At 42.6% G+C, this 23,955-nt stretch overlaps 1 protein-coding gene across 13 annotated transcripts in view; it reads left to right on the forward strand.

Moving 5' to 3' along the window:
* The window catches only part of ALPK2 (alpha kinase 2), an 86,138-nt gene that overhangs the window by 38,673 nt on the left and 23,510 nt on the right, over nucleotides 1-23,955 (forward strand). For 4 of the 13 annotated variants that reach the window (XM_074570955.1, XM_074570956.1, XM_074570951.1 and 1 more), the window contains one exon: nucleotides 1,894-12,324. The exons of 6 other annotated variants lie outside the window; for them this stretch is intronic. In XM_074570955.1, the coding sequence (XP_074427056.1) occupies nucleotides 1,894-2,128 (235 nt within the window). In that variant the 3' untranslated portion in view covers nucleotides 2,129-12,324. Of the gene's footprint in view, nucleotides 1-1,893; nucleotides 12,325-20,683; nucleotides 20,757-23,955 lie in introns of those variants that run through there. 3 more of the 13 variants (XM_074570958.1, XM_074570957.1, XR_012584997.1) reach the window with 2 other exon arrangements.

Raw genomic sequence — 23,955 nt, forward strand, 5'->3', positions numbered from 1 at the left:
TAGTAAAATACATTTGGAGGTTCCCTTCCTTGAAATACATATTTAACATTCAAAAACTCTGACTTCAGAGAATCTGAAAATAAAATATTGGTATGAGAAGACAAAAAAGACTCCTAAATACTTATGATGAGAAAGCTGAACTCCAGAATAGTTTTTCTTATTGAAGTTAACCAGCAGTAATTATTTAATTCCTTAGAAGATTAAGGTGTGCTGTTCACTTTACAATTATCTGCAGAGTCTTCATCACCATGGCTGCAACAGCTTGTCTCAAATAATTGGGGATCCATCCTCCATGGTTAGGCAATTGCGACACTGTTTCAAAGCAGCACCAGCAAAATGTATAGATGACTTTTTTCGGCTGTAAGGGGGACTGCCAATATACATAACTGTTTTGGTATGTGCTGAATAAGCAATAAATATTAGCTTTTAGATATACTAGAGAAACTTTCAGAATCACATTGTCCACCGAAGAGATTTCTTTCCTCCTGGGGTGGAATTACTGATGCTAGGAAAGCAGTCAGCATGAGGTTTCAGCTTTTCTACTCCTTCTGTGCAGAGGAAGACTAGAGATGCAAAATGGGACAGTTAGGTATAAATTCATGCAGATATCGTCCCTTTTTTTCATGAGGTATTTTATTATATTTTCACCACTGGCACCATTCTTTTGTAGGAGAAAGTTTGGCAAACTATGTTGCAATAAAGAGGCTGATCTGTCAGAAAGAGTTTGACCTTCTCAGAGCAACAGTGTTTTCTTTAGCACTCTGCAATCTGCATAGAAGTTCTCTGGAATGCTGTGCAGTGAGCCCGTTGTGTTCATTTCAGTGCTAAATCTTGTTATTTTTTTGTGCAGTGGTAACTCACAGTTCATATCTCAGGACCTTGTGTGTCCAGTGAACCAAAAGAATAGGGTAGAACATGCACTTACTAAGGTTACCAAAAAAGGAGAGGAGCACCCTGGCCTGCCTTCTCCCTTCTCCACCCTGGTAATTTGACCAAAAATTACTACTTGAAAAAGCAGGTGCAGCTTTTAGAAAAAGCTGATTGATCTTAAACAGCAGGCACCAGAAGGAATGTCAGCAACCAGTGGCAGGGTGAGGATAAGAGGGGTGTAGGTGCTGGGCCTACTCCCTGGCTTTGCTAGCCCACTGAAGAAGGGAGAAGTAGCAGTGGGAGATACGGTGGTGGCTTGGGAACTGTGAAGGCTGGATGAGACTGCCTTCCGCAGGAAGGCTTGGCTCCTTAGAATCACAGAGAGAATCATGGAATAGTTTGGGTTGGAAGGGACCTTTAAAGGCCATTTAGCCCATCCTCCCCTGCCATGAGCAGGGTCATCTTCAACTAGATCAGGCTGCTCAGTGCCCCATCCAACCTGGCCTGGAACATGTCCAGGGGTGGCAAAAAGATCCTTGAGATCTTGCAGTCAAGCCTGGCTGAGGGAGGAGCGTAGCGCAGAATTTACGTACATGGTTTGGATGAAAACAGCTTCTGGTCTGCCAACACCTTGTGCTGCAACCTTGTCTCTTCATGGTAGTCGAAAGAACTGTTTATAGAGAATGATCTATAATGGATTTCATTTATATGTTACTGAGAAAAAGTTAGCCAGTGGACAATTATATTGCCAACTAAATGAAATGAAAAATAGTAGCCAGGACACAGACCTGGCTCTTCAACCCTTTTCCCGCTTCTGCCACTACTTATTACCTGGTTTCTTTCACCTCTCAGTGTCTCGCTTTGATTTTCTGTGACAGTTAGTGCTTTTCAAAACAGCATGGGTGGAAGAGACTTGCTTAATGTTTTTAATTTGCTTCTGAGTGAACACTCATACTCTGCCTCCCTGTGCTGAAAATGAATCTTGAAATCCCATTTGGCTTTTTTTTTTCTTTGTTACTACAGATACAAAGGCTTTAAAGGCAACTGCTCGTTTTCCTTCATTGAGCAGTTCAGAGCCCTCCACCAGTGCAATAAGTACTGTGAGATGCTGGGGCTGAAATCTCTCCGAACCACTCATCAAAAACAGCGGAAAGCAACATCCATGAAAATCAAAAATCTACCAAACTCATCAACTATAAAGCAAACAGTGCCCAAGAAAGCAAGAGAACCTAGAGACTTCATTTCTTCGGAGCACTGAGTTGCACTGTGCCATCTTGCAAAAACTCCTCTTGAAGATACGTAGTGGTGACAGGCACCAATGACCCTCTGGGGGATAACTTTAGTCTTTTGCCTCGTGACATTATTTTGAAGTCATCCAGATGCTGATGCCAGCAACAAAGAAAGGAGCTGATTCTATGGTCTCGGTACCTGGGATTTAACACCCGGGCAAGGTTTTGAAGACAAACTAATCCATCTGCCTGGATTATCTTGTAACCCTTCTCTGTATTGGTACCTGCACATCTTGAGTCTTGGACATTGAGTGCACCACAGTTCACTGGAGAACAGCTTCCCTTCTGTGTGTCTGCACCTGTGACCCTGTGGGTTCAGCTGCTACGTAAACATCAATATATTGAAGATGCCACTTAGTAATAAGTTTTGCACAGTGTTGTTGCTCAGGCTGCTATAGAAAAAATGTTTTCTTTCCCAGATTTTTCCATATTGTAGTACTACTATACCCTATTCTTGTATTTTTTCCTCCCACTTACACATCCTTAATACAAGACAAAGCCACTCATGATTGGACATTTCTGTCTTCTGCTCACCACAAAATTAGCTAGCATCTTTAAGGTCCTCACAAAGTGATGTCATTAGCTTAAAGATGGGCAACTTGTGTGATTCTTCATAGAATTCCTTGCTTTTGATGCAAGCTTCCTTGAATCTACACTTAACCCCATGGCACAGTACTGTTATGCTTGCACCAATCCTAGTGTAGGATAGGGGTTTGGAGTCTGCATGTTGCCAAACAGCTACCATCTGAAATTAGCCATTACGTACAGAGGGTATTTCTGTACCTTGCAGCATTTTCAACTGGAATAAGTACAATGACTTTTCTGTGTAGCGAAGAGTTGTTTTTTAAAGGAACATGACGGGTGCCCTGGGCCAGTACCTGTCTGCTGAAGATTCATGATTTATCCAAAGTGCCTAGGCAGGGCCAGAACTGAAAAAAGATACTGTGCTCCATCAAACCTAAGTGTAGCTTATGTGGCAATTTGCAGCCAGACGAGGGAACTGCACGTCAGAGGGCTGCAGCAAGTTTACTGGAGGAGGCAGTTGAAAACCCAGCCTGCAGCACCTAACACAGGATACAAACACTGAACGTCGTCAGACTTTTCTTCCTTGTGTGATCACTAAATACCAGGTGGTGCCAGAGGCCAGTACCTGTGTGTAAGAGTCCCATCAGTGCAGAGGAAGATAAAAGCCATTTCAGACTGGGTTGTGCTTTGCATTGGTAAGCAGTGGGTGCTGAGTAAGAGAGAAACTGCTGGGGACTAGCTGACACTAGGGACAGAAACTCATCTGACTGCAGTGCAGATGTACCATCTAGGCTTGTCATCCTGGGCTCCCTTCATGGTTAATGGAGGTCTTCTCAATGGAATTCACAGCAAAGTGCAGGTCACCTGAAAAACAAACATTTGGAATAGTTTAGATTAACTGTATCAAGAACGTGCCTATGTCTCTCCAATGAGGGAAGAGGAAGCCACATGTCAGACAGACATCTGTATTTTAAATTCCTACTGTTACATGGGATGAGGTTCACCAGAGTTGTTCTGAAGCATTTGAGTTTTTAATAGATTTCTGCTAACTTGGGGGAAACCAACTACAAAATGGTATTGCAGAAATTAGGATGGTATTGTAGTCCACATAAAATTAAATATATGAAATGCTATTTGAAAGATGAGTTTTTAAATAGAAAATGCCAAAGAAAGGCAAAAACTTAGAGCGTGACTGAAATCTGGATCAAAACATTGGGAATGAAACCTTGACAAAACGGTTACAATGTACTGAGGATGGGAAGCCATTCATTTCAAAATAAAGGTTAATGACGATGCTGTGCTATTGCAGAGAACCTGAAGCATCGCAGCAGAATGGAGGTAGAAAAGTGCACAGAGCAGAAGTTCTGAGGGAGTTACCAAGCACAGCAGGCAGAGGGAGATGAGGCACAGGTGAGGCAGGCGGGCTATTGGTACCCTCTGTGCTGTAGGGAAGAGGTTTTCCCGGGGAAGCGCCATTGTTTTGGTGTCTCAGTTGTTCAGACCAGGAACCAGCCTGGCTTTACCCACATCTCTCTCTCACCCAAAGGAAGTTGACACCGTGCGTGGCCAGACAGCACAGCTCGCAATGGGGGTGGCAGCAAGCCACTTTCCACTGCCACCTGGCAGTCATCAGTGCAGCACAGATTGGAGCCTGGAATTCTGTACTCTGTCGGTGCTTATTGCTGCCTGTGGTTCTGGGTAGCTTTGGTGGGGAAGAGAAGATGTTGGGAATGGGGCATAACTGGATGCTTGGCCATGTTGCAGCTGGAACTATTGGGTCAGTCAGGGGCATGAATGTCAGTGTCAGGCAGTTAGCATGAAGCTGGTCACCCAGCGCAGGGGACCATGCAGTTTGGCCAACACTGTGTCACCGCCTGGCTGAGCAGCCCTTTCCCCTTCTGTGGCGATGGGAGAGGGTCTCAACAATAGCTCTGCTCTTGACAGCTTTCCATCCATGGAGAGTGCCAATATGGGAAGGAGAGCTTACCAGAGGTCTCTCCAGTTTGTCTGTAGCCATGCGTGTCAGTAGTGTGCTGGACGGTGTAACACACCCCAGTTCCGAGGCTGCTCATCAAAGCCAAGGGACAGTGTGAGGTGCCTGCATAAAAAAGATGAGGTCTGGTGTAGCCATTGAACTTGAATTCTCTCATGCACCGCTCTAACTAGAGCAGGCTGCCGTGGCGGCTATTGCCTGATGCAGATGCTGCACGTGTGCACTTGTGCGTTTGCGGGCCATCCTCGCTTTACCTCAGCTGCTCTTGTCTGCCTGTCATGTAGGAGCTGAAAACTGGTGCCTGAGCTTTCTAAAGTAGACAGTTTCTGGTTGTTCAAGAAACACCAAGTATGATAGTGGCATCTAGCATCTTTGGGAAGGAAATTTGCTCCCGTCTCCCCTCTTTCCGATCTCTAGGAGACGGGGTATTGGGAAACCAACACTCCCCCACTGCCACAACTTCAGAAAATTAATTCCGTTGAGATTTCATGTTATATAATAACATGCCATCATATTTGGATTAAATAGATATACACCCAGCTAAAATGGATGATTTTCCACTGCTCAGGAGTTTATTGAAGGTATTTTGTTTGTTAATGGACATATTACATTGCTGATGTATTACAATACCGTGTGAGTCACAGTGCCTGAATCTCAGTCAGTGGAAATTCTAACTGATGATAATAGGCAAAACTAGCAATACACTGGCTTAAAGCAGTCATTTTTCTGTAATAGGAAAAAAGCTTCAATTATAATAATGTCACATGATCGTATTAAAATTCAGTCATTGCCCTTGAGTTCAGCTACACATGCAATTACATTGAAATAATTATACATAAATAGCTACCAAATGTAGAAGATGCTTGCCCGATTACCTCAGGTTAAAGCCATCTGGACAAGTTTTAAAACCTTGCTCTGTCGTGGTGCTCAGATGATTGCTCTGTGGCACATCTAAGGGAAGTAGAGAACGGAGTCTTTGCCTTTTGTTCGTTGCCTTGTTGCCCCATGCTCTTTCACTCCTGCCGAGCTCTCTGGGCTGCCCTCCTCTGCTTGGCTGGCAGGTGGGAACTCCGGCAGGAACACCTTGTCTGTGCAGTAACAAAACCATCCTCAGTGCCTCACTGTCCTTTCTGGTCACGGTATAGACTGTTTAAACTTTAGATAGTCTGACAGTGACACAGAGAGGGCTCCAGTGGGCATGTCAAAAACTGATGGGAAATGACGATTAGCAGACTGTTTCTCTGCCCATGTCCAAATTTTCATGTCAGATTTTTTTGAAAAAGACTTTGCTAATAATAGCTGTTCTTTGTAGACTGGTAACTGGCCACTCTACCCACCTTAGTCTTGCTGTTACAGAAAGTACATATATACCCTGTATCAGGAAGTATTTCCTGGCTATCTGAAAAAGAATGAAACCTGAGTGCATCTAAACTCCACTTTATACGAAGGTCTAGACCAAGAAATCTGTCTGGGAAGAGAAAGCTTGCTCCTATTTATGTCAGTTGACTTTGGTGGCAGAAGATTCGCCTGTAGAACTATGGTTTTACCTTGGTGTTAGCAATACACATCAGCTGGATGCCTGCGAAGTCATAAGAAGTGAAATAACAGTTATCAGTAGGGTAAGCAGTATTCTCATTGGGCTGGGCTTACTGGCCCACTGAGATGAATGGGAGAGACGGCTGCCTGTTTTACAGACAGGGTTTTAACCTGAGCCAAAGTCTGCTTTTTGCCTTTTACATGAGGGAACCAAAGCATGGGGTTTGTGAGCAAGTCAAGTAACTGTGTATTCTAATCTCAGCAGAGACATCGGCAAAGCAGAAACTGGAACCCATTTTTTTAAGGAGCGCATAGAGGTTACTTCTTGCTGCTAGCACTTGCATTATTATATTAATGAATATTCTTAAGCACACACAGAATGAATGAATTGCACTGTGTCCTGATAGCAATTTTGAAATGTTATGCTTTTCATAGGGCACCACTGTAGTTTAGGCTGAAGCACTAATGCTTTGTGATTTAAATTCTATTACATAGACTAACAATGATAAAATACTCAAGAACAGAGTCAATAAAGCATCTACAGGGTGTTTCTTCTTTTTCAAAAGTAATTAATCACATGAATGGCCTATAGGTATTGGGTTTTTACATGTATGTGTCCCTATAGATAAGCTGATAATTCTCGCTGTTCTTTCACAGTTTTTCGTAGAATCATAGAATAGTTTGGGTTGGAAGGGACCTTTAAAGATCAAAAGTGCTTTAAGTGCTTTAAAAAAAAATATCTGAGTTCCAGTGGTAATGTTTTTCAAAAACAACTTAAGAGATTTCAGTGTATAGGTCCATATCCACAAACAAACTATTAGGCGCATAACCCTTAAGTTGATCTTTTTTCAAGAAACGTCTTAGAACTTTATTGCTCAGTGAAAACTCGCCACCTCTGTCCCTTTTGAAATAGAGCCTTGAGTACATTTGAAAATGTCAGCTGCATGTTCAGAAGTGGTCAATGGTGAATGAACATCAGTTCTCCCCAGATTCAACAGTAAAGCTTCCACTTTTGAAAACCCGGGCACAGCTGCTGGGAATCGGCTGCAGGCTCTGGTTCCAGCTTTAGATCTATTTATTTAGATGAAATAACAATCTCACCCACAAGGACAAAGGCCATGGGTATAGAAGACAGTCAGCCTGGTCCTGAAATATGAGAAGATATGTCTTGAGTGCAGAAGAGTTGTCTCTAAAACTGGAAAATTGAGAAACTTTTAACCAAAATGTCTGTGGCATTTTTTAACCCGTGCAGGAAGATAGATCCTTGCCATAGAAGTTAGATTATCCTTTATTTCAAGTTTCCAAATGCAAAAAGCCAAACTGCTAAGCTTCAGGATTTGAATGTATGACTGACTAGTCTTTGCAGTGCTATGATACGTATCTCCAGTCCTTACGCATACCGCTGCTGTACACATTGCTTGGCTCCAGGTCTCCAGCGGATGCAGCATTGGAAGGCAGCTGATGTGTTTTCAATGCTGTGCCTTGAATATTTACTCACTTCAAGGAGACGTAAGATGCAGGACCCCATGAGAAAACAGGCAGCATGTTTCCCAATCCATTCCTTATCCCACATAGCAAGAGAAAATTGTATGCAACTCTTACTGGAGGAACTTTCCAGTATAACTCCCGCAGCTTAACCTCGCATAACCTAACAGTGAACTGCGAGGATGTTGCTCCGTTATGCCTTAATTTCCTTTCTTTTCTCTTCAAGAAACTTCAGTGTATCTAATATTTGTGTGGGTGTTGGAAAGGTCATGTTACTCTACAATAAAAGCCTCAGTAAATAACTTTTCATTTTTGAGTTTTAAGAGCCCAGTAGTAAGAAAGTAATAGGAAGAGAGAATTAATCTACACTGCTGTCCTGGCACAGAGCACCAGGGGAAGGTTAGGAACTGTTTCCCACATGGATGTTTGACTGAATATTTGAAATGGGTTTCCTTTAATAACATCACAAGTAGAAGCTGGGGAGCCTGTACTGCCATTCCACTGCTGGAATACCAGCAGCAGTGGTTCATGCTTTGCATCTCTGAAACACCGAATCAAGTGGAATAAGCCGTGATGACATTGCAAATGGTAGAGCTCATCCAAACTGACAGACCTCATCTCCAGCTCTTTCTGTTGAAATGGTATGGATACTGTCTCAGGCAAGCAGCACGTGAGGCGCACTGAGTGGGAGGAGAGAAACAGTGTAAGATGGTCTTCAAACAAGAAAAACGGCAGCGCCAGTAATCAGGAGAAGGGCGAGCAAGTCTGGGACAGACTCTCTAGAAAGCACCCCAGGCATGGTGAAGGAGGGAAGGGACTTCATTTCTCTCTCAATCAAAGGCTGAGGAGGAAAGGAGCTGCCGTGAAAACATTACACAGACTCAAATCATCCATACAGTTGTGAAATGGAAGGGAACAAAGCTGAAAGCACTTGAAACCTGAATAAATGATGTTTCGAGTTAGAAGTAATAGCTTTTTACCAGAATTTTGCAAATGTTTGAAAAACGTCATGAGCCTCTCAGTCAATTCAAGTTCCAAACGTATGTTTTAATTTGGTGTCAGAATAAGAGCCAGAGTTTCACTACATCACCCAATTGGCTTCAGTATTCTATTGTCACGGTCAATCCAACGGGAAAAAGAAAATCCCAAACTGGCCTTGTTTTTCAGAGGTGATCGCAACCCCGTCGATTCCACTGAAATCCACATTCCTAATGATGACATTGTAATGATGATTCCTTAAGAAGACTCGTGTGCTTTACGATGGGAATCTGGAAGCGCACGTAGCAGAGGATGTGTTTCCCACATGTTATGGTGGGGTTGCTTATGAAAGAAAGAGCAGAGTCATCCTGACATACATGTAAAAAGGTTATTTATTCCTCAGCACGGTGCGAAAACGTATTGCTACAGTTCACGTTCTTTTCTGAATTGATGTCTTGTCTACCAGTAGCTATTTAGTGTGATAATGGCGTTTGATAGACTGGACACAAACACCATTGTCACACTCCACAGCTCTGGTAGTAGTGGATCGTTAGTCCGTGGAAGAAGTAATACACAGACAGTGCAGACTTCAGCATGGGGACTTCAAAGATCTGCAAAACACAGCGAAAAGACCATGTTCATGCATATTTATATGTGGTACATCAGGATTCTCATCAAGGAAGTGGGAGACAGGATTCCGAATGTTTTTGAGGTGAATATTTTGTCTCAGTTAGCTGTAGAGCTCTGAGTGGGCTTTGAAGTAGCTTTAAGGTCCCATCTCTCCTAAGGAGATGGACAAGCACCTTGAGAAAGAAAGTCCTCTCCTAAGAGAGAGATTTATGAAGGGAGGGATGAATCACGCTCTGCAGGGACCTGTGTCTTTCTCTTGTCCATGGAGACAGCTCAGAATAAGCACCTGACTTTTATAGAGCTGTGTTAGACCTGAGGAATCACGATGCTAAAGATTAGATGGAGACGTCTCTCTGTGCCAAGAGATGAGGATGGAACATCTTGCTATAATGCTTTTGCACTATCCATCTCATTTTTTTTTAAGCTGGGTAAATGCATTCCTATTTTTACATAATTGGGAGCATTTGTTACCCATTTGTAATACAACTAGACTTTCCAATAGTCTTCTGGATCTGGTTGCATTTTAGCAAAAGACGGTTAAGCAAGTTAAAGCATTCAAAAGGCACTCTCAGATGCTCAGAGAACTCCTCCCATGGGCTTAGCCTCCCTGTCACTCCCAGTTTTTATCTTTCCTAGTTCAGGGCCCTGGTGGTGGGTCACTGCCACACGTGACAGCCTCAGTGCCCCTGCTTTATTCTCGCGCTGCTCTCAGCAGCATTCCAGCTGAGAAACGAGACACAGGCACAAACCTCTGTCATCACCCCTTTGTAAAATCTCAGTGTTTGAGGTATGTATGCTGAATGCGGTACAGTATGGAGGAAAATGACATTTCTGTACTTGTTGAGACCAAGAAGTCGCCATTTAAAATATCGGCTTTTGTAAGTAGGAGAGGCAGTCCTTATCTTGAATCAGGGCATGCTGCGATCTGCGAAAAGCACGGCTCTGTGTGCCCCAAAATAAGGGATTGTGTATGGGCAACTACCTCTAGGCCAGCTGAAGCCCTGGAGCTTGTGGGGAGTAGAATGTGGCGCCCTGAAGGAAACGATCCAGCAAAGAATCTGCTCTCCAGAGGAGATGCAGAAAGAGCAGCCCTGGTTTGAAAGAGTGGAAGGAGCTGTAATAAGAAACGGTTAAGGACAGGGGCACAGGGCTTTCAAATAAAGATGTTTATGTGCAGATCATCAGGTAGGGAAATTAGCTCACTCTATTCTGCAGCATCCAAAGTTGAAGTGCCAGCAGAGGAGACACTAACACGTACCAACTAGGTGACTGCCACATGTAGTGAGTACGTCTGAACCACCAGCACACCCTGCGCAGTGTAACAAATCATTTTGTCTGCAGTCCTTACCTTTTGATCCAACTTTGTGTCTTTTCTGCATCTTTTTCTTAAATGTAATCTGGTTCAACCAGTGTTGATCGGTCAGTGCAGACTCACCGGGACTCAGGACTAGTTTAACTGCAGATTTGCAAGTGCATCTAATCGATCCTGGGTGAAAGCATGAGCTGGCAGTATGAGCTGGAGTTCTGAGTGCCCCTTGGCTAGTAAACAGCAGAGAAATGAACCTGTTTTGTTTCTCAAAGGTGGTTATTACAACTGCTCTGTCATTCTCATCGTTGTCAAGGAAAAAAGCCTATAAATGCTTGGGCAGGGCTGAAGCTTTTCCAAGCGCTTTTCATCTCTCACTGATTTTGTCTCTGTTTTGAGTCTGTATGTGCTGTGGTGGGAGAGTTGTGCATTTGAACGCATAGGCAGAGCTGTCAGGCAGATCCGCAGATCCGCAGGTTAGGCCACTCTGAAATCACAGCTACAAGGCAGACATCTCTAAGAGAAGGTACGGAGCTGCAGCACACCCTGTGCAGCAAAGTGGCCCTGAGGCTTTTGAATTAATGATGGCAAATACAGAGTCACACCCAGAACATATTCTGTCTAGTTAGGATTCAGCTTGCAGTTGTAGACCTGGGGTCCACGAGGCTATTTTTAATAAATATGCCCATGCCTATAGGTGATAATGAGAAACGAATGCCAAAGGAATGCAAGTACTGTACGTGACTTTCTAATTCATCACAATATCAGTGTTTTTCCCGCATACGTTTCCTCATACACATCCTGCTCTAATGAAGCTCTCTGAGGAAAAGGCTGACAACTGCTGGCAGCTGCCGTGCAAAGAGCAGTAGGGCCCTGGCAGAAGTTCCTCTAGATTGTACAGTGAAATGTGTCTGACAGTAGAGAGCCAGGCAAATGATGCAGGGCAAGCAAGCAGTTTTTGAGTTCCACAACTACGTGGAAGCTTCTGGCAATTCAACAGGAATATTTCCAAGACAAAAGGTAATGAAAGAAAGAGAAATGGGCACTAGTTTTTAGTACTGCAATGGGGGGAAAAAAAACCCCAAACAAGGGGAAAGTTACTAGACATTACAGAGAGAAAGCAAAGTATAAACATCAGAGAAAAAAAAACAAACCACTTTTTGCTTCTCTTCTGCTAGACGTTTGTATAAAGACTATTATTGGAAAGTTCCAGTTGAGGAGATCATTGTGAAGAACAGGAGGGTTTTTCAAGAAGCATTTTAATGGATCACAGAACCTGTCCTTTTTGTATATCTGGGCTTGAAAGCATTCCTGTAACACCGGTGAAGTCTAACCATGCTTACTGTCAGCTTCCCTGACGCTCTTTTTTTTTTTTTAACAATAAACATTTAGGGTGGCTTGCCCACTGACACGAATAAAAGCCTAATCTCTTTAAAGTGCAGGCAGAGATCACTATGTAGAAGACATTAAAACCAGTTAAATTACACAGACGGGCCACAGGCATTTGCGGATATTTTGGTATGCTGAAGTGCCTTGTATTCAAAATTCACCTGCACTATTTTATTTTTGTTAGTACATTTTAGCATTTCCTTTTCCTCACATGAATCAGGCGCAGGAAGGCACTTACCGTCGAACACAACTGCCTGATGCTGCTCTGGTGTGTCGCTAGGGCTTGTCAGAACTGGGACTCTCTCGCATGGCGCTTTGCTGAATAGCACTGTGTTCGGGTCTTTGGAGGTCTTGGGTTTCTCTTATGAGTTCCCAGCAGTGGTCAGCTCTTGAAAGCCTCTGTTTCCAGTGGACACCTTTCCCTCCCCCTTTATGGGATCCTGAGGTTTGAAAGTAAACAATTCATTCTCTTTCTGATAAGTCATATTAAAATATTGATCTGGGGGAGGGAGACGGCCCTCACTGCACAGAGCCAGAGGCACCTTTAGTCAAACAGACTAAGAAATGGAAAAAACGCTCTGAAATCTCAATTTTCTCTGTCCCTTCAGAGAGAGCATATGTGGGTAGGGGAAAATGCACACTATAGGTTTTATTCAGCTGCCTGTTTTGCTTAAATCTGAGATGAAGGGTATTTACTCTGTCTTCATATTAATTGCTTACTTCTTCCAGCGAGACTGGTTTCATCAGTTCCTCAGATTGCAGTGCTATCTTCCTGTTCAGTGCTGGCTCTTACCAATCTTTTTTCATTTTTTAATTTTGATTTACTGTCTTTTCTGCACAGGTATTTTCAGAACTCTCAAAGATCCTGTCTCATTTTTAATAGGTTTTACTTTCCAGCACACCCGTGAGATGGGGGAAAATGTCTGACTGCAGTTGAGCCTATCTGAACACCTATGGCAAACCAGGAATTAAACACCCGATTCAGGACCTCATCCTGATAATCAACAACTAGACCATTGCATAAACCCCCGCATTCAGGGCATGATAAATTTCACACTTCTTGTGAAGGCTAGTATGGGTTTTGAGCCTGAGATTTCTCTAAACATGAATTAAAATCACACTTTCGGTATGATAACCTTCCTGATAGTTAGCTAAACTAATTAGTACGTCATTGCTTACCTCTATTACCATGCTTCTGTTCCATTAGAACATATGTATTTTGTAACAGTCTTCAGTAAAAGTAATGGTTTTTTTTTAAGAAAAGTGAAGTTTTCAATATAATACCTCACAGAAGTGAGGAATGAGGTCACTTTACTGGTTTTGGCTGGATGTGTCCATCCGGCAGCAGAAAACCACTGCAAAACCAAATCTGGAAAAAATTCTGTATCTTGGACTCTCCCTGCTTTCCAGCTTTGGTGTAGCTAGGCTTGGATAGAACCCAGCTGCAGCTCCTGTCCTTGTTCAGACACCTTCCCTCACCACTGCCGGGGGAGATGGAAGGGGCCAGTGTGTGCAAGCTCTGAGCATCAGAGCTCTCCTTGTGTGAGAAGGGTCCTGCGCGTAACCAGTTCAAACACGTAACGCAATACCATGTAATGGAAAAAGCCCTGCACTACGAAGCCACTAGAGCACCCTCATCTTTACCAATTTGTGGCACGCCTTTTCTCCTTTTAGGTTGTCATGTATTTGGGCTGCAGGTTTGTCATGGCAAGAACTATCTCCTAGTGTTTCCTAAAATGCTGTTTTCTACTCACAGTGTAGCTCCAGTCTCAGAGACACCAGTAACACAAATAGTAACGTCAGCAGTCGGGAATAAAAGAACTATGCTTTCTATGCAGTAATGAAGCTATATTTATAGGTTATTAGCAGTCTTATCACTGCATATACAGGTCAAGAATAGCTTTTCCCCCTTATGAAAAACTCCAGAATTTATAATTCTTAGGGATTTGATGGCATATTTTATAACCTTAGTGGTAAAAGCAGTGTTAGATGCTTAATGTAGATGATTTGACTGCTTCACTGTAATCTTTTCCAGTTTTGTTAAAGAAAAGGGTTTTAATGAGCACAAAGCACAAATTAATAATGCTAACAGGTGACATTTAGTAGGGAAGCAGAAAATTAAATGAGATGGGAAAAGAAAAAGGGCACATGCCAGAGTTTTAGCTTTCAGATTCTGTGCTATATGACAGGATATTGGAGAAACATAGTGAAATGAAGGGTTTTGTAACAACACAATCCGATTAACTTGCTTTTAGTGTAAAAGTGCCAGTAATCTTTGGACCTAACTTCAGGTGCTGTACAAGAATGGGAGAGCATGGCTGCGTGTCGATCTCAGCTGGCTACACCGCACTTGGATGTACTGATACAGTCTCACTTTTTGTCCTTATAAAGACCTTAGCAGGAAGATAACTGGGGAAGTTCTGGGGTGAATCACCATCTGGCGGATCACTAAACGTCAGACAAAACCAGGATCTATTGAAGTCAAAAGAAACGTTTCCACTGACTTCTGCAGGATCAGGGTAGCATCTGCAGCGTTATGTGTCTGTCTGTTCTTTGTTCATGCAGACATCCTGCGCAGTGGGGCCCAACGGTGCCAGGATTGTTGCTACTGATAGACTTCCTGTAATATTTGGAAAAATACACCCCCAATTACAGCTATTCCATTCTCTTCGAGTCCCTGTGGCTAGGGCTTTTCCATGGTGCTCTCAACCTTTGTGTTACCTTCTGCCTTTGGTCTATTTAGAAAACCAAAGCAGGGGCTGCTTTTCATTTGGTCTTGATAGTGCTTGGGTTTTGGTGAAAAGTCTCTCACCTGGGACTTGTACAGGCACACATTATAAAGACAACAGAAGTACTAGTAGTAGTAGTAGTAGTAGTAGTTCACGGTGTGCCCATAATAGTAGAACAAGCTTTGGAGGAAATATGTGTGCAAACTCCATATGCCATTCTGAAAACATGGATGTGCATTCTAAATCTACAGAAGGTATCTGACAATTTGCTTAATCATAAAAAGGGGGAAAATACCCTAAATTTAAAAGAAAAACAACAAAACACAAAATACCACATGCCATCCAAAAACAGCAGAGAAAGACTAAAATGTGCAGCTTCTGCTCACAGAGGAAACACCACTTACTTGATATTTTTGGGGGTGTGTTTCTGGGAAAAAAGCTGTTTTCCTCAAAACAGCCATCTGGGATTATAAGTGGAGTCCTGCCCACTACACGTGGAGCGGAGCCGCCGGTAAGAGTCTGAAACAGCATTGCAACATTCATTATTGTTGCAGACTGGTTTGGGTCAAATTCTTTGAAATTAAATGCCAAATTATTTGGAAATTCCTGAAAAAAAAAAAGGAGCCGGTTTGTTTAAATGTTAGTAAAGGTGACACAAGGACAAATAATGCAATACAGATTGCACATTCATCTGGGGGCCAAATTCTACCCTGAAAATAAGTAGATATGACCCCAAGCAAAATTATCTCACTTTGAACTTGGCACTGCTCAGAGCAGAGGACTGAATTCTGTGACCTCCAACGGTCCCTTCCAACCTAAATTATTCTGTGTTTCTGTGATTCCATTTTATGTGCATAGCTCCGCTTGACTAAGGTGTCGTTATACAAAGAATGAAATTTGATCCATACAAAAGTTCTTTCCTGTCATTTTTCTAACATAAAATGTGGGGGATATGAAGACTGAAACAGAAATCTGAGGAAGGGAGTCTTTTCTATGTGGAAAGAGTGAAACAACTCCAAAACTGAAGGAATAATAACTTACCACAGAGGCAAAAATAGGGCTATTTTAGGAAGTTTTTCATGCTGGGAAGATTTAGCAAACAGTAAGAAGCTATGGTTTGGCTCTGCAATACCTTAATTATGAAATTCTTCTATTAAGAACAACAATTTTGGCAAAAAAGGGGTTAAGCATTCTGTGTATGAAGATCTCACTTGTGTATTAGGAGAATTGTTTTATTCTGTTTGGAAATGATATGGGCCTACAAAGGGTTTGTGAGCAGTATCAGTCCCTTTGGAAGAATAAACCTTTTTTGCAGCTGGTTAATTTTGATCATAAATACATCACGTGTTCAACAAAGCTCACTTAGAAAGCCTTTTAAAAGGGCTTAAAAACCACAATTGCTTTGTTTATTTAGAGAAGATTTCAAAAGCCAGTTGCACCATTCGGTTCAAACTGAAGACTTTTAAATCGGGGTTCATTTACATGACCTGAAAGAGGCTCACCTCAATCAGTTCTTACTCTTCTTTTTCTCTACACTTAAAATCAGAATAGTCTGAACTTTATATGAAAGGAAGAACAACACAGAGACGGATCATGGTGTGCATGTAGAGTAAGTGGGGAAAAGCGCGTGGATTGGGAAGAGCTTCATCTTCCTCATTTGGATGGCCTGATAGCTCATGTTATCCAGCTAATTTCTCACAAACCTCAGGTTAAAGGTGGTTGCAGTTTTGAGGAGATGCGAAACTAGACCCTCAGCTGAGGAGGGAGGGAGAGCAAAAGATTCTGATCTGAAAAATCTGATGCTATAAGGTGCAGAGGTCTAAGAAGGAACTGCTGAGGCACCAGGCCAGGGAGACCCCAATTCTGCAATCCTCTGGAACCCTGCTGTTTAACGATTTTCCTTCCCCAGATTCCAGCCTCAGAACTTGACTGTTGCACTAATGGCCATTCACATACGAGAATTTGAGTTGTATCTTTATGTCTTTACTCCAGCTCTATCTTTAATGAGCATATAATCAATACTCTTAAACTGATCTGGGGTTGGCTATTTCATCTATGGAAAAATCCTGTTACAATCCACCAGCTGTGGGCATGGCTGGCTTGGTGTAAACCTTGCAGACAAATCTGGGTCAAAGATTTAGGCTGGATCTTTGTATGGAGAAAACTGACACGTATCCAACAACGTAACTGCATTCATCCCCTTGCTACGACCCATCAATTTCAGTGAATCTATGCTGGTTTACGTCAGTTTAGGACATGACCATATGATTTTTGAGAGGAAATTGCTACAGGAATTCTTGGGCTCAAAGTGGGCAAAGCTGGTATTTATCTGTTTATCCCAGGTTACTGCAGTATTCAAGGGGTATCAGCCTTCACAGACATTCAAGGAAGCACATTTACCAGCACTAATACCACAACATAATAGACAAAGATGAGGCATACATAGTGCTAGGACGATGTAGAGCACAGAAGGAAGATGCTGTGACCCTTGTAAGTCAATGGCTAGTGGTTAAAGATTACCTGTTCTGGTCATTCTGACTACTAGATAGAGAAAGATTAACTTAGAGCAGTATAAAGTAGAGCAAAGGTATTTAACCTGGAAACCATGATCTCTTCTGATTTCTGCTGGGGCTCAGTAAACGAAATTGATTTGAGTTTCCCAATCGTCAAACTCATTACATCAGTTCTCGATCGTCCTGGCATTCCCCATAACGATTCACCATCTGACACATCTGACACAAAGAATTCAGGTTGAGGATTACCTTCAGATTAAGGGTGTAAAGTCTGACTAACAATGTACCATCCCTGAAATTTCTGTTTCCCCAGCAAAATAGTTGTGGATAGAATTTAAGCCCCTTTGATGTAAGCAGATGGCTAACAGATAAACTTATGTTTATTTACCGGTCCCTAGGGGGGAACTCCCCACCCCCCAGGAAAACTACTCCCTCTGCAAACACCGTTATTCGGCTCCTTAGCACCAAGTCTCCTGCCCAGCTCGGCTCTCCTGCTTCCATTAGCCTGAGAAATTAACTGTCCATCAGCGGTTATCGAAGGCACAGAACTTCCTTTTTCCTGTCAACTGCTGCTGCAGCCTACACATTTCAGGCAAAGCATTAATCCTATAAATCCCAAACCACAGCAAAATAAACTGCTTAGTAATGGACATTCACAAAGAACATAAGATTTTTGTCACTTGCTTTCCTTCCTACGTTTTACTGGGAGGTGGACAGGCCGCCCTCTCCCATCCAGCCGGCAGCAAGGGGCACGGCCATAAACCTGCCCAGCCCCGCATGATGGAGAGTATTTTCCTGAATTTGGGTCAGTATCAGTTCACTATGCTGCTGTATAGTGACGTCTTTTTGTCTGGCAGCCATTACATGTATGGAATTTAGTCATAAGTGCCATAAGTGGTTCTGTGATCAGAGAAACGTGTGCCACCACCTCTCTGTCCGTGACTGCAGCCCCTCCATACCACATCAGGTACTGACATGCTACACACGTGGGATACAGAACGGTTAATCTTAGAACAGTAAATAAAGGATAGTCATTCCAAGACTGTTGCCCTAAACCATTTTGGAGTCCAAATTCCAGTGGGATTATTATCTCCGGGAATTGCCATCATAGTAAATCAAACCTTTGCTCAGCAGTGGCCTGTGCCACCCACCTCAGAAAAGACAAACCCCCCGCCCTCAGCATTTGCCGCCTTCTCGGCTCTACAGATTAATTTACTGTCTTAACTCTTCGCCTACCACGTACCAGCATGGTCGCTCTGCACCGAGCACAGAAGGTGTGCAGAGCTGCGCCTGAGGGTTTTCCACACACAGCAGCCATAACTCAAGGTGAGCATCCACCACCTTTTCTGTAACGCCACCTGAGCTGCAGGTAAAACAGAGTAGACAAAGCGCAACATGAAGGTCTTTGTGCAGAGGAGGATAAGCAACTTTATTAATTTTTCATATTTGCAAGTGAAAAAGCCGTTGAAATCCTCTTCTCAGAACTTGAAGAGATTTTGGTGTCCCGGAAGCTGTTAATCAGCAGCCTAACCACCTCAGAAAAGATATGGAGCGCCACATGCTCGTGGGGCAGAGGCCCCACACTTTGCTCCATGAAGGGCAGGGTCACCTCAGCCAGGAGCCCCTCGCCTCAGGGACAGGGGTGGGGCAGGGCAGGTGGGGCAGCAGAACCTTCTGGAAGGGGCAGGGCTGAGGAGGCCAGCTCCCCTGGGCGCCATCTTGCCACAGGCAGTTTGGGCCCGCTGGCACCGCGTGCTGGGAGGAGAGGCCGCCGTGAGGCGCCAGCCTGGCCTGGGCACCCGGAACCAAAATGTCTCCTTCTGGCAAGAAAGGTCTGTGGGGATGAAGCATTGCACAGGTGAATTCAACTCCAGTGGCCAACACTGAAGCAGGTAGTGAAAAGCTAACTGTGGTAGAAAGCATTGGAAGTAGGGTGGAAAGGGTACTCAGTACTTTTTGCTTGCTGTAGCCAACTATAATTAATCATTATTTATTTAAACTTCTCAGGCATTGGTGAAGTTCATTCTAGATGCAAGGAGTCACAATGTGCCCTTCCCCTGCCTCCCCTTTGCTTCAGGTGAAACATTTCAGCTTGCACAATTAAAAGGATTCATTATAGACTTTCATACACTTTTAATCATTTTTGCTCTTTTGATAAAAAATTCAGACTTAGAAATTGGTTTGGCCTCTTGAAAAATCATGAAGACAAAGTTTTTATAATTTCATGTTGCAGCTTTAACCTATTCTTGCTCTGCCAGTTTGACCTGGCTCTGGCCAAATGGTGACTGGAAAAACCCCCTGCGGCTGGCCTATCTGCTAAAAGTGCATGAAGTAAAAGCCAAGAAGTAGCCAAGATAAAGCTACTTAAATACAGTTTGGTAGGGTGGGTTGTTTTTTTTTTCCTTTTCTATAGTCTTCTGACCTATTCCTCCAATTAAACAGAAAAATAAGGTGGCTATAATATCAATGTTTTGAAGACAGAGTACTGATAAAATAAAATTTAAAAAAAGTCATTATTTACTTTATGTGACGTTGCAGACACTTTCCTTGCTAAATGTAAACTTTACGCAGATATCATATTTAGTCTAATCAGATAGTTTACTAGCCTGTGCAGCATGAAATTGAATTTCACGTGGTTAGTCCAGTCCTGGATGCCACAGCTCTGCTGAACTGAAGTATTTTTCACAAAAGCATGATTTCAAGACCTCAGAGAAAATAAATCTGCTCTTTCTTTTTCTAGTCTGTCTCTATGGATAATTGCTGTCCTGTCAACAGAAGGTGTCTGTCGGGGAGGGTATGGGCTTCTCAAGTGCAGCTGCTCTTTATTTGCTTAGATTAATGCAGGTGCTGAGTGTGAGGCATTGCGAGTTCTCGTTTTTTGCTAAAAGAGATTTCTACAGTGAAAAGAGAAAGGACTAAAGCAGGGAGAAAAGGCAGGTAGCTGGTCCTGTAAAAGAGCTCTCTCCCTCTTTCAACAAGAAAAGTTTATTTGTTAATGCCATGGAAAGAATATTGTTTCAGTAAGCAGAAGCTGGTTTTCAGTGGGAAGCCTGAATGGCTCTAGCGTTCCATGTTGCAGATAACTTGCACATAGAAACAACAGGTGAGTGAAAATTAGATCTTGAGCTCAAGATAAAATGAAGTAGTGGCAATTTCTGGCCTAGCACTGAGAATTGTGACGTTATTTAAGAAAAGTATTGAGAGAGGGATTATTAATCTACTTTACAGGCTGTAGAAACCTGGTTTGAGTGTTATGCAGCTGTTTAGACCAATAGGCAATTAGGGAGTCTTCATTGAGATCAGGTGTGAGGGTGGCTCTGGGATCTTTCTAGAGACTTTTGAATCTGTAAGGTGAGACTTGGTGTGGCCAGGTCTTCAGAATAGTCTCTGTTAAACTGGAGCAGCTTACTTGTTGCACTGAGTATTGAATTTACTGATAGTAACAGCTCTGGAGGTCTTGAGGCCGCCCTCCTGGACTGACTTCGCTGGAGTGAGGAATCTGGCAACCAACAGGTAAGAAGACTTTTCATCTTTGGTTGTAATGGGATGAATCTGAGGTTCTGGTACTCGCCAATTGAAATAGGAGGTGTTGTTCCCTTGATATGTGTTAAATTTGATGCCCTTTATAGAATGGATGTTTACGGGAAATTAGGAAACTTGTCGTGTGTGTCCCCCTTCCCCCCAGCCTTCATGCTATCTCTGAGTAGTTAATGGAATCGGAGGTGGCCTTGTGTTCTGGCCTCCGGGTAGTGTGATAGCGTACAGATGCTGCCACTTCTGTGGGGTTTGTGCCCTGAGCGGGAGGGAGTCTAGCATCCGCAGCGATGGGAGAACTTAACTGTATGTGAAACAGGAACGTTGACACTGGAGTTCCGGTAGCTGAGACAAGAGTTTCTGTGGTTGCTTGTGAGTCCTCCTTGACTGGAGACCTTCCATTTAAAGGCTGGAGGGTAGCTACAGAATGCCAGATCTCATGCAGGTGTCAAGGGATCCCTAGTCAAAACATGGTCTGGTATGTTGTGAAGCTGAGGAAGAGGCTCGATTTAGCTGAGTTTTGCTGAGGAGCTGTTCAGCCCATACAGTGTTTGGAAGACCAGTATTTAGGGGTGTGTCACTCTTATGGAGGCAGAGCAGAGCCGTAACAAATGGCAGGGCCCACTTGAAGTCCTGAAGTACATCATGGTACGTTGTGGATCGTGAGACTTGTCTAGCAGGGCAGTGTTGAAGGCGTAATGGTTAACTCATGGGCTTGTTATCCTGTCCAGTAGGCAGTGGATGGTAGTATATATAAACACTTTTTTGTTGTAATGCCCTACAACTCTGGAATTTTAAAATTTTTTTCTAAGTGAGTATTCTCACCAAAGCTTCAGGGAATGCTTTTGCTGGTGTTTGAGAATAAAGAATATCCTATCCTCTACCTCACTGTGAAATATCTGCCATGAGAATAAAAACATTCAGTAATATAGTTGTTCCTTGTCTGTATTCTTATAATACACTATTGATATGTGACTGTGCAAATGTGGGCTTGTTTTCAAAAGCAGCTTGAGCTCAGTGTAAAAAGGAAGAGTTTCTCGTTGTCTCATTGGGTGGGGAGGGCGAGATAAGTGATTGAATGCATGAGCTCTTTAAGAAAAACACCTAACTTTTTTTTAAGCTATTAGGAATTGGATGCAAATAATAGGAATTAGCTGTGTATATAATCACGTACCAATCCAGATCACCAGATCTTGAAATCTATTGCCATGAGCTCGCTGGTTTTCCAGGTTATGCAATGTTTTGCTCAGTGTACAGTTAAAAGGAAAATGATTTTGAGACTTCCTTTTTTCTGTGCTTCACTTCTTAATATCTCATTTCATTGGTATTAGTGTTTGAAAGAGGAATTAGGTTGCTGGTCGAACTAATTTTTTTTGTTTGTTTTCTGAAATGGAGACATGAAGATCCACTTGTGAAAGAGTGTTTTGTTTTTTTTTTTTTTTTTTTTTTTTTTAAAATGAAAAAACCAAAGTGGGGGAGGAGGGAGGAAAGTTCTGCTTGGTTTGCCACAAATGCCTACTTTAAATATCTATGTCTTGAAAACATTTTTATTTGGAGATACTGCAAAGATGTTTCAGTAACTTTTTTGGACTGAGGTGTCTGCTGTATTAGCCTATAATAGTCCCTATAGGGATTATATTTCATAGCCACCGTATAGCCCCCAAAATGCACTATGACACCCCTCTTCTGCTGAATCATTGATATCATTTGCTGTTGTTGCTCAGATCACAAAGCTACAATTTTCTCTATATCATGTGAACTTCTTTAAATATATGTTTAGTCTCAGAGGAGTCTTCAGCTGAAGAAGCCTGGTTTTTCTGGGTTGGTTTTTTATTTATTTTTATTTTGAAAGCTAATACTTTCTACTGGCATTAAAATCAAACAATGCTTTCCAACCTCTTGTAATTTTTCTTTTGTATTCAAAATATCAATTCAACACGTGTGATTCTTTGTTTTAGTAATCTCAGTGAATTAATTTTTATTTTTATTAAATAGAAGATAGGCTTGAGTTCACATAAAGATCAAGTAAAAACTAGATATTTTCATGTCCATGTGAAGACCCTTAAGCTATGCAATCTGCAGGCACTTCAACATTATTTACTTTCAAGGGATTCAGAGATCATTCTTTTCTGCTTACCAATTAAAAGGAAAATTAATTTTATGCTTGTAGGATAAATTCTGTATGAAATGAAATTTAGAACTCACCTGCTGTTCCTAGAATTCTCCTGAAAACTTGTTTTTCTTCTGAGGAAGTTTATTATGACTGGAAAAACCAAAACACAGCATATACAAATCTTAATCTTTATCCCCAGTGGAAAGTGGGTCATTTCCTCCAGATATTAGCTGATGTTTTTCCAACATGCATTAGAAGGTTATCCTACTGTCTATGCTACGCAGCTGCCGTTAACACCGTGTGGTAGGAACGGCGCTGTACAAAGGTGGCATAGACTGCGTGTGCTGCTCGGGGTCAGAACGGAGCCCTTCCCTGCAGTCTGGCTTTGTTAAAGATTACTCAGTCTGAAACGTATCAAGCGCAGGCCTTCTCTTAGATTTGATTATTGCTGCGGGTATTATTTCTCTGGGACTCGCCAGTCTGGACTGTTGTTTACCCTTGTGACGGGGCTTCATTTCTCAGAGTGGCATTTGGTAAGGTCTGTTCTCTAGAAAAATTCATAGCAGTTTGGACACCCGTCATCAGGTTTGGTCACTGGGAGCCCGTTCTTGTGTCCCAGCTCTTTGAGGCTGTTAGGTTTTACGAGCGCAGTGCTGCTCTTCGGTGCCTCTGGGATACAAGAGGTTGTAATTGCGCTGCTCGGCTCTCTCAGCAGACTGACAATGTGCTGACTGAGGTGCACTCTAGTTCTGTGCAGTCGCCGATGCGGTGGAGAGCAACGTGCATTTTTAGTGTTGTGAAATATGCCTTCTGGTGGGGAAAATGCGCGTGTGTTTCCAGTATGACCGGTGAATTAAGGTATGATATTCTCATGGATAGCTGCTTGGAGCTATTTCACATACGTGAACTTGAGAATGTTAAATATTAATCACTCTTATCAGCCCTCTGTAAGCAGTAAGCCAGTGCTGGGTTTTAACCAGGTAAATGAACAAACGCTCTGGGGTGATTCATGAAGCTAAGTGGTTTGTGTAGCAAGATTTAGTTTGTTTCACAATTTGTAAATGC

The sequence above is a fragment of the Larus michahellis genome, chromosome Z, assembly GCF_964199755.1.
Source record: "Larus michahellis chromosome Z, bLarMic1.1, whole genome shotgun sequence".
NCBI classification, from domain to species: Eukaryota; Metazoa; Chordata; class Aves; order Charadriiformes; family Laridae; genus Larus; species Larus michahellis.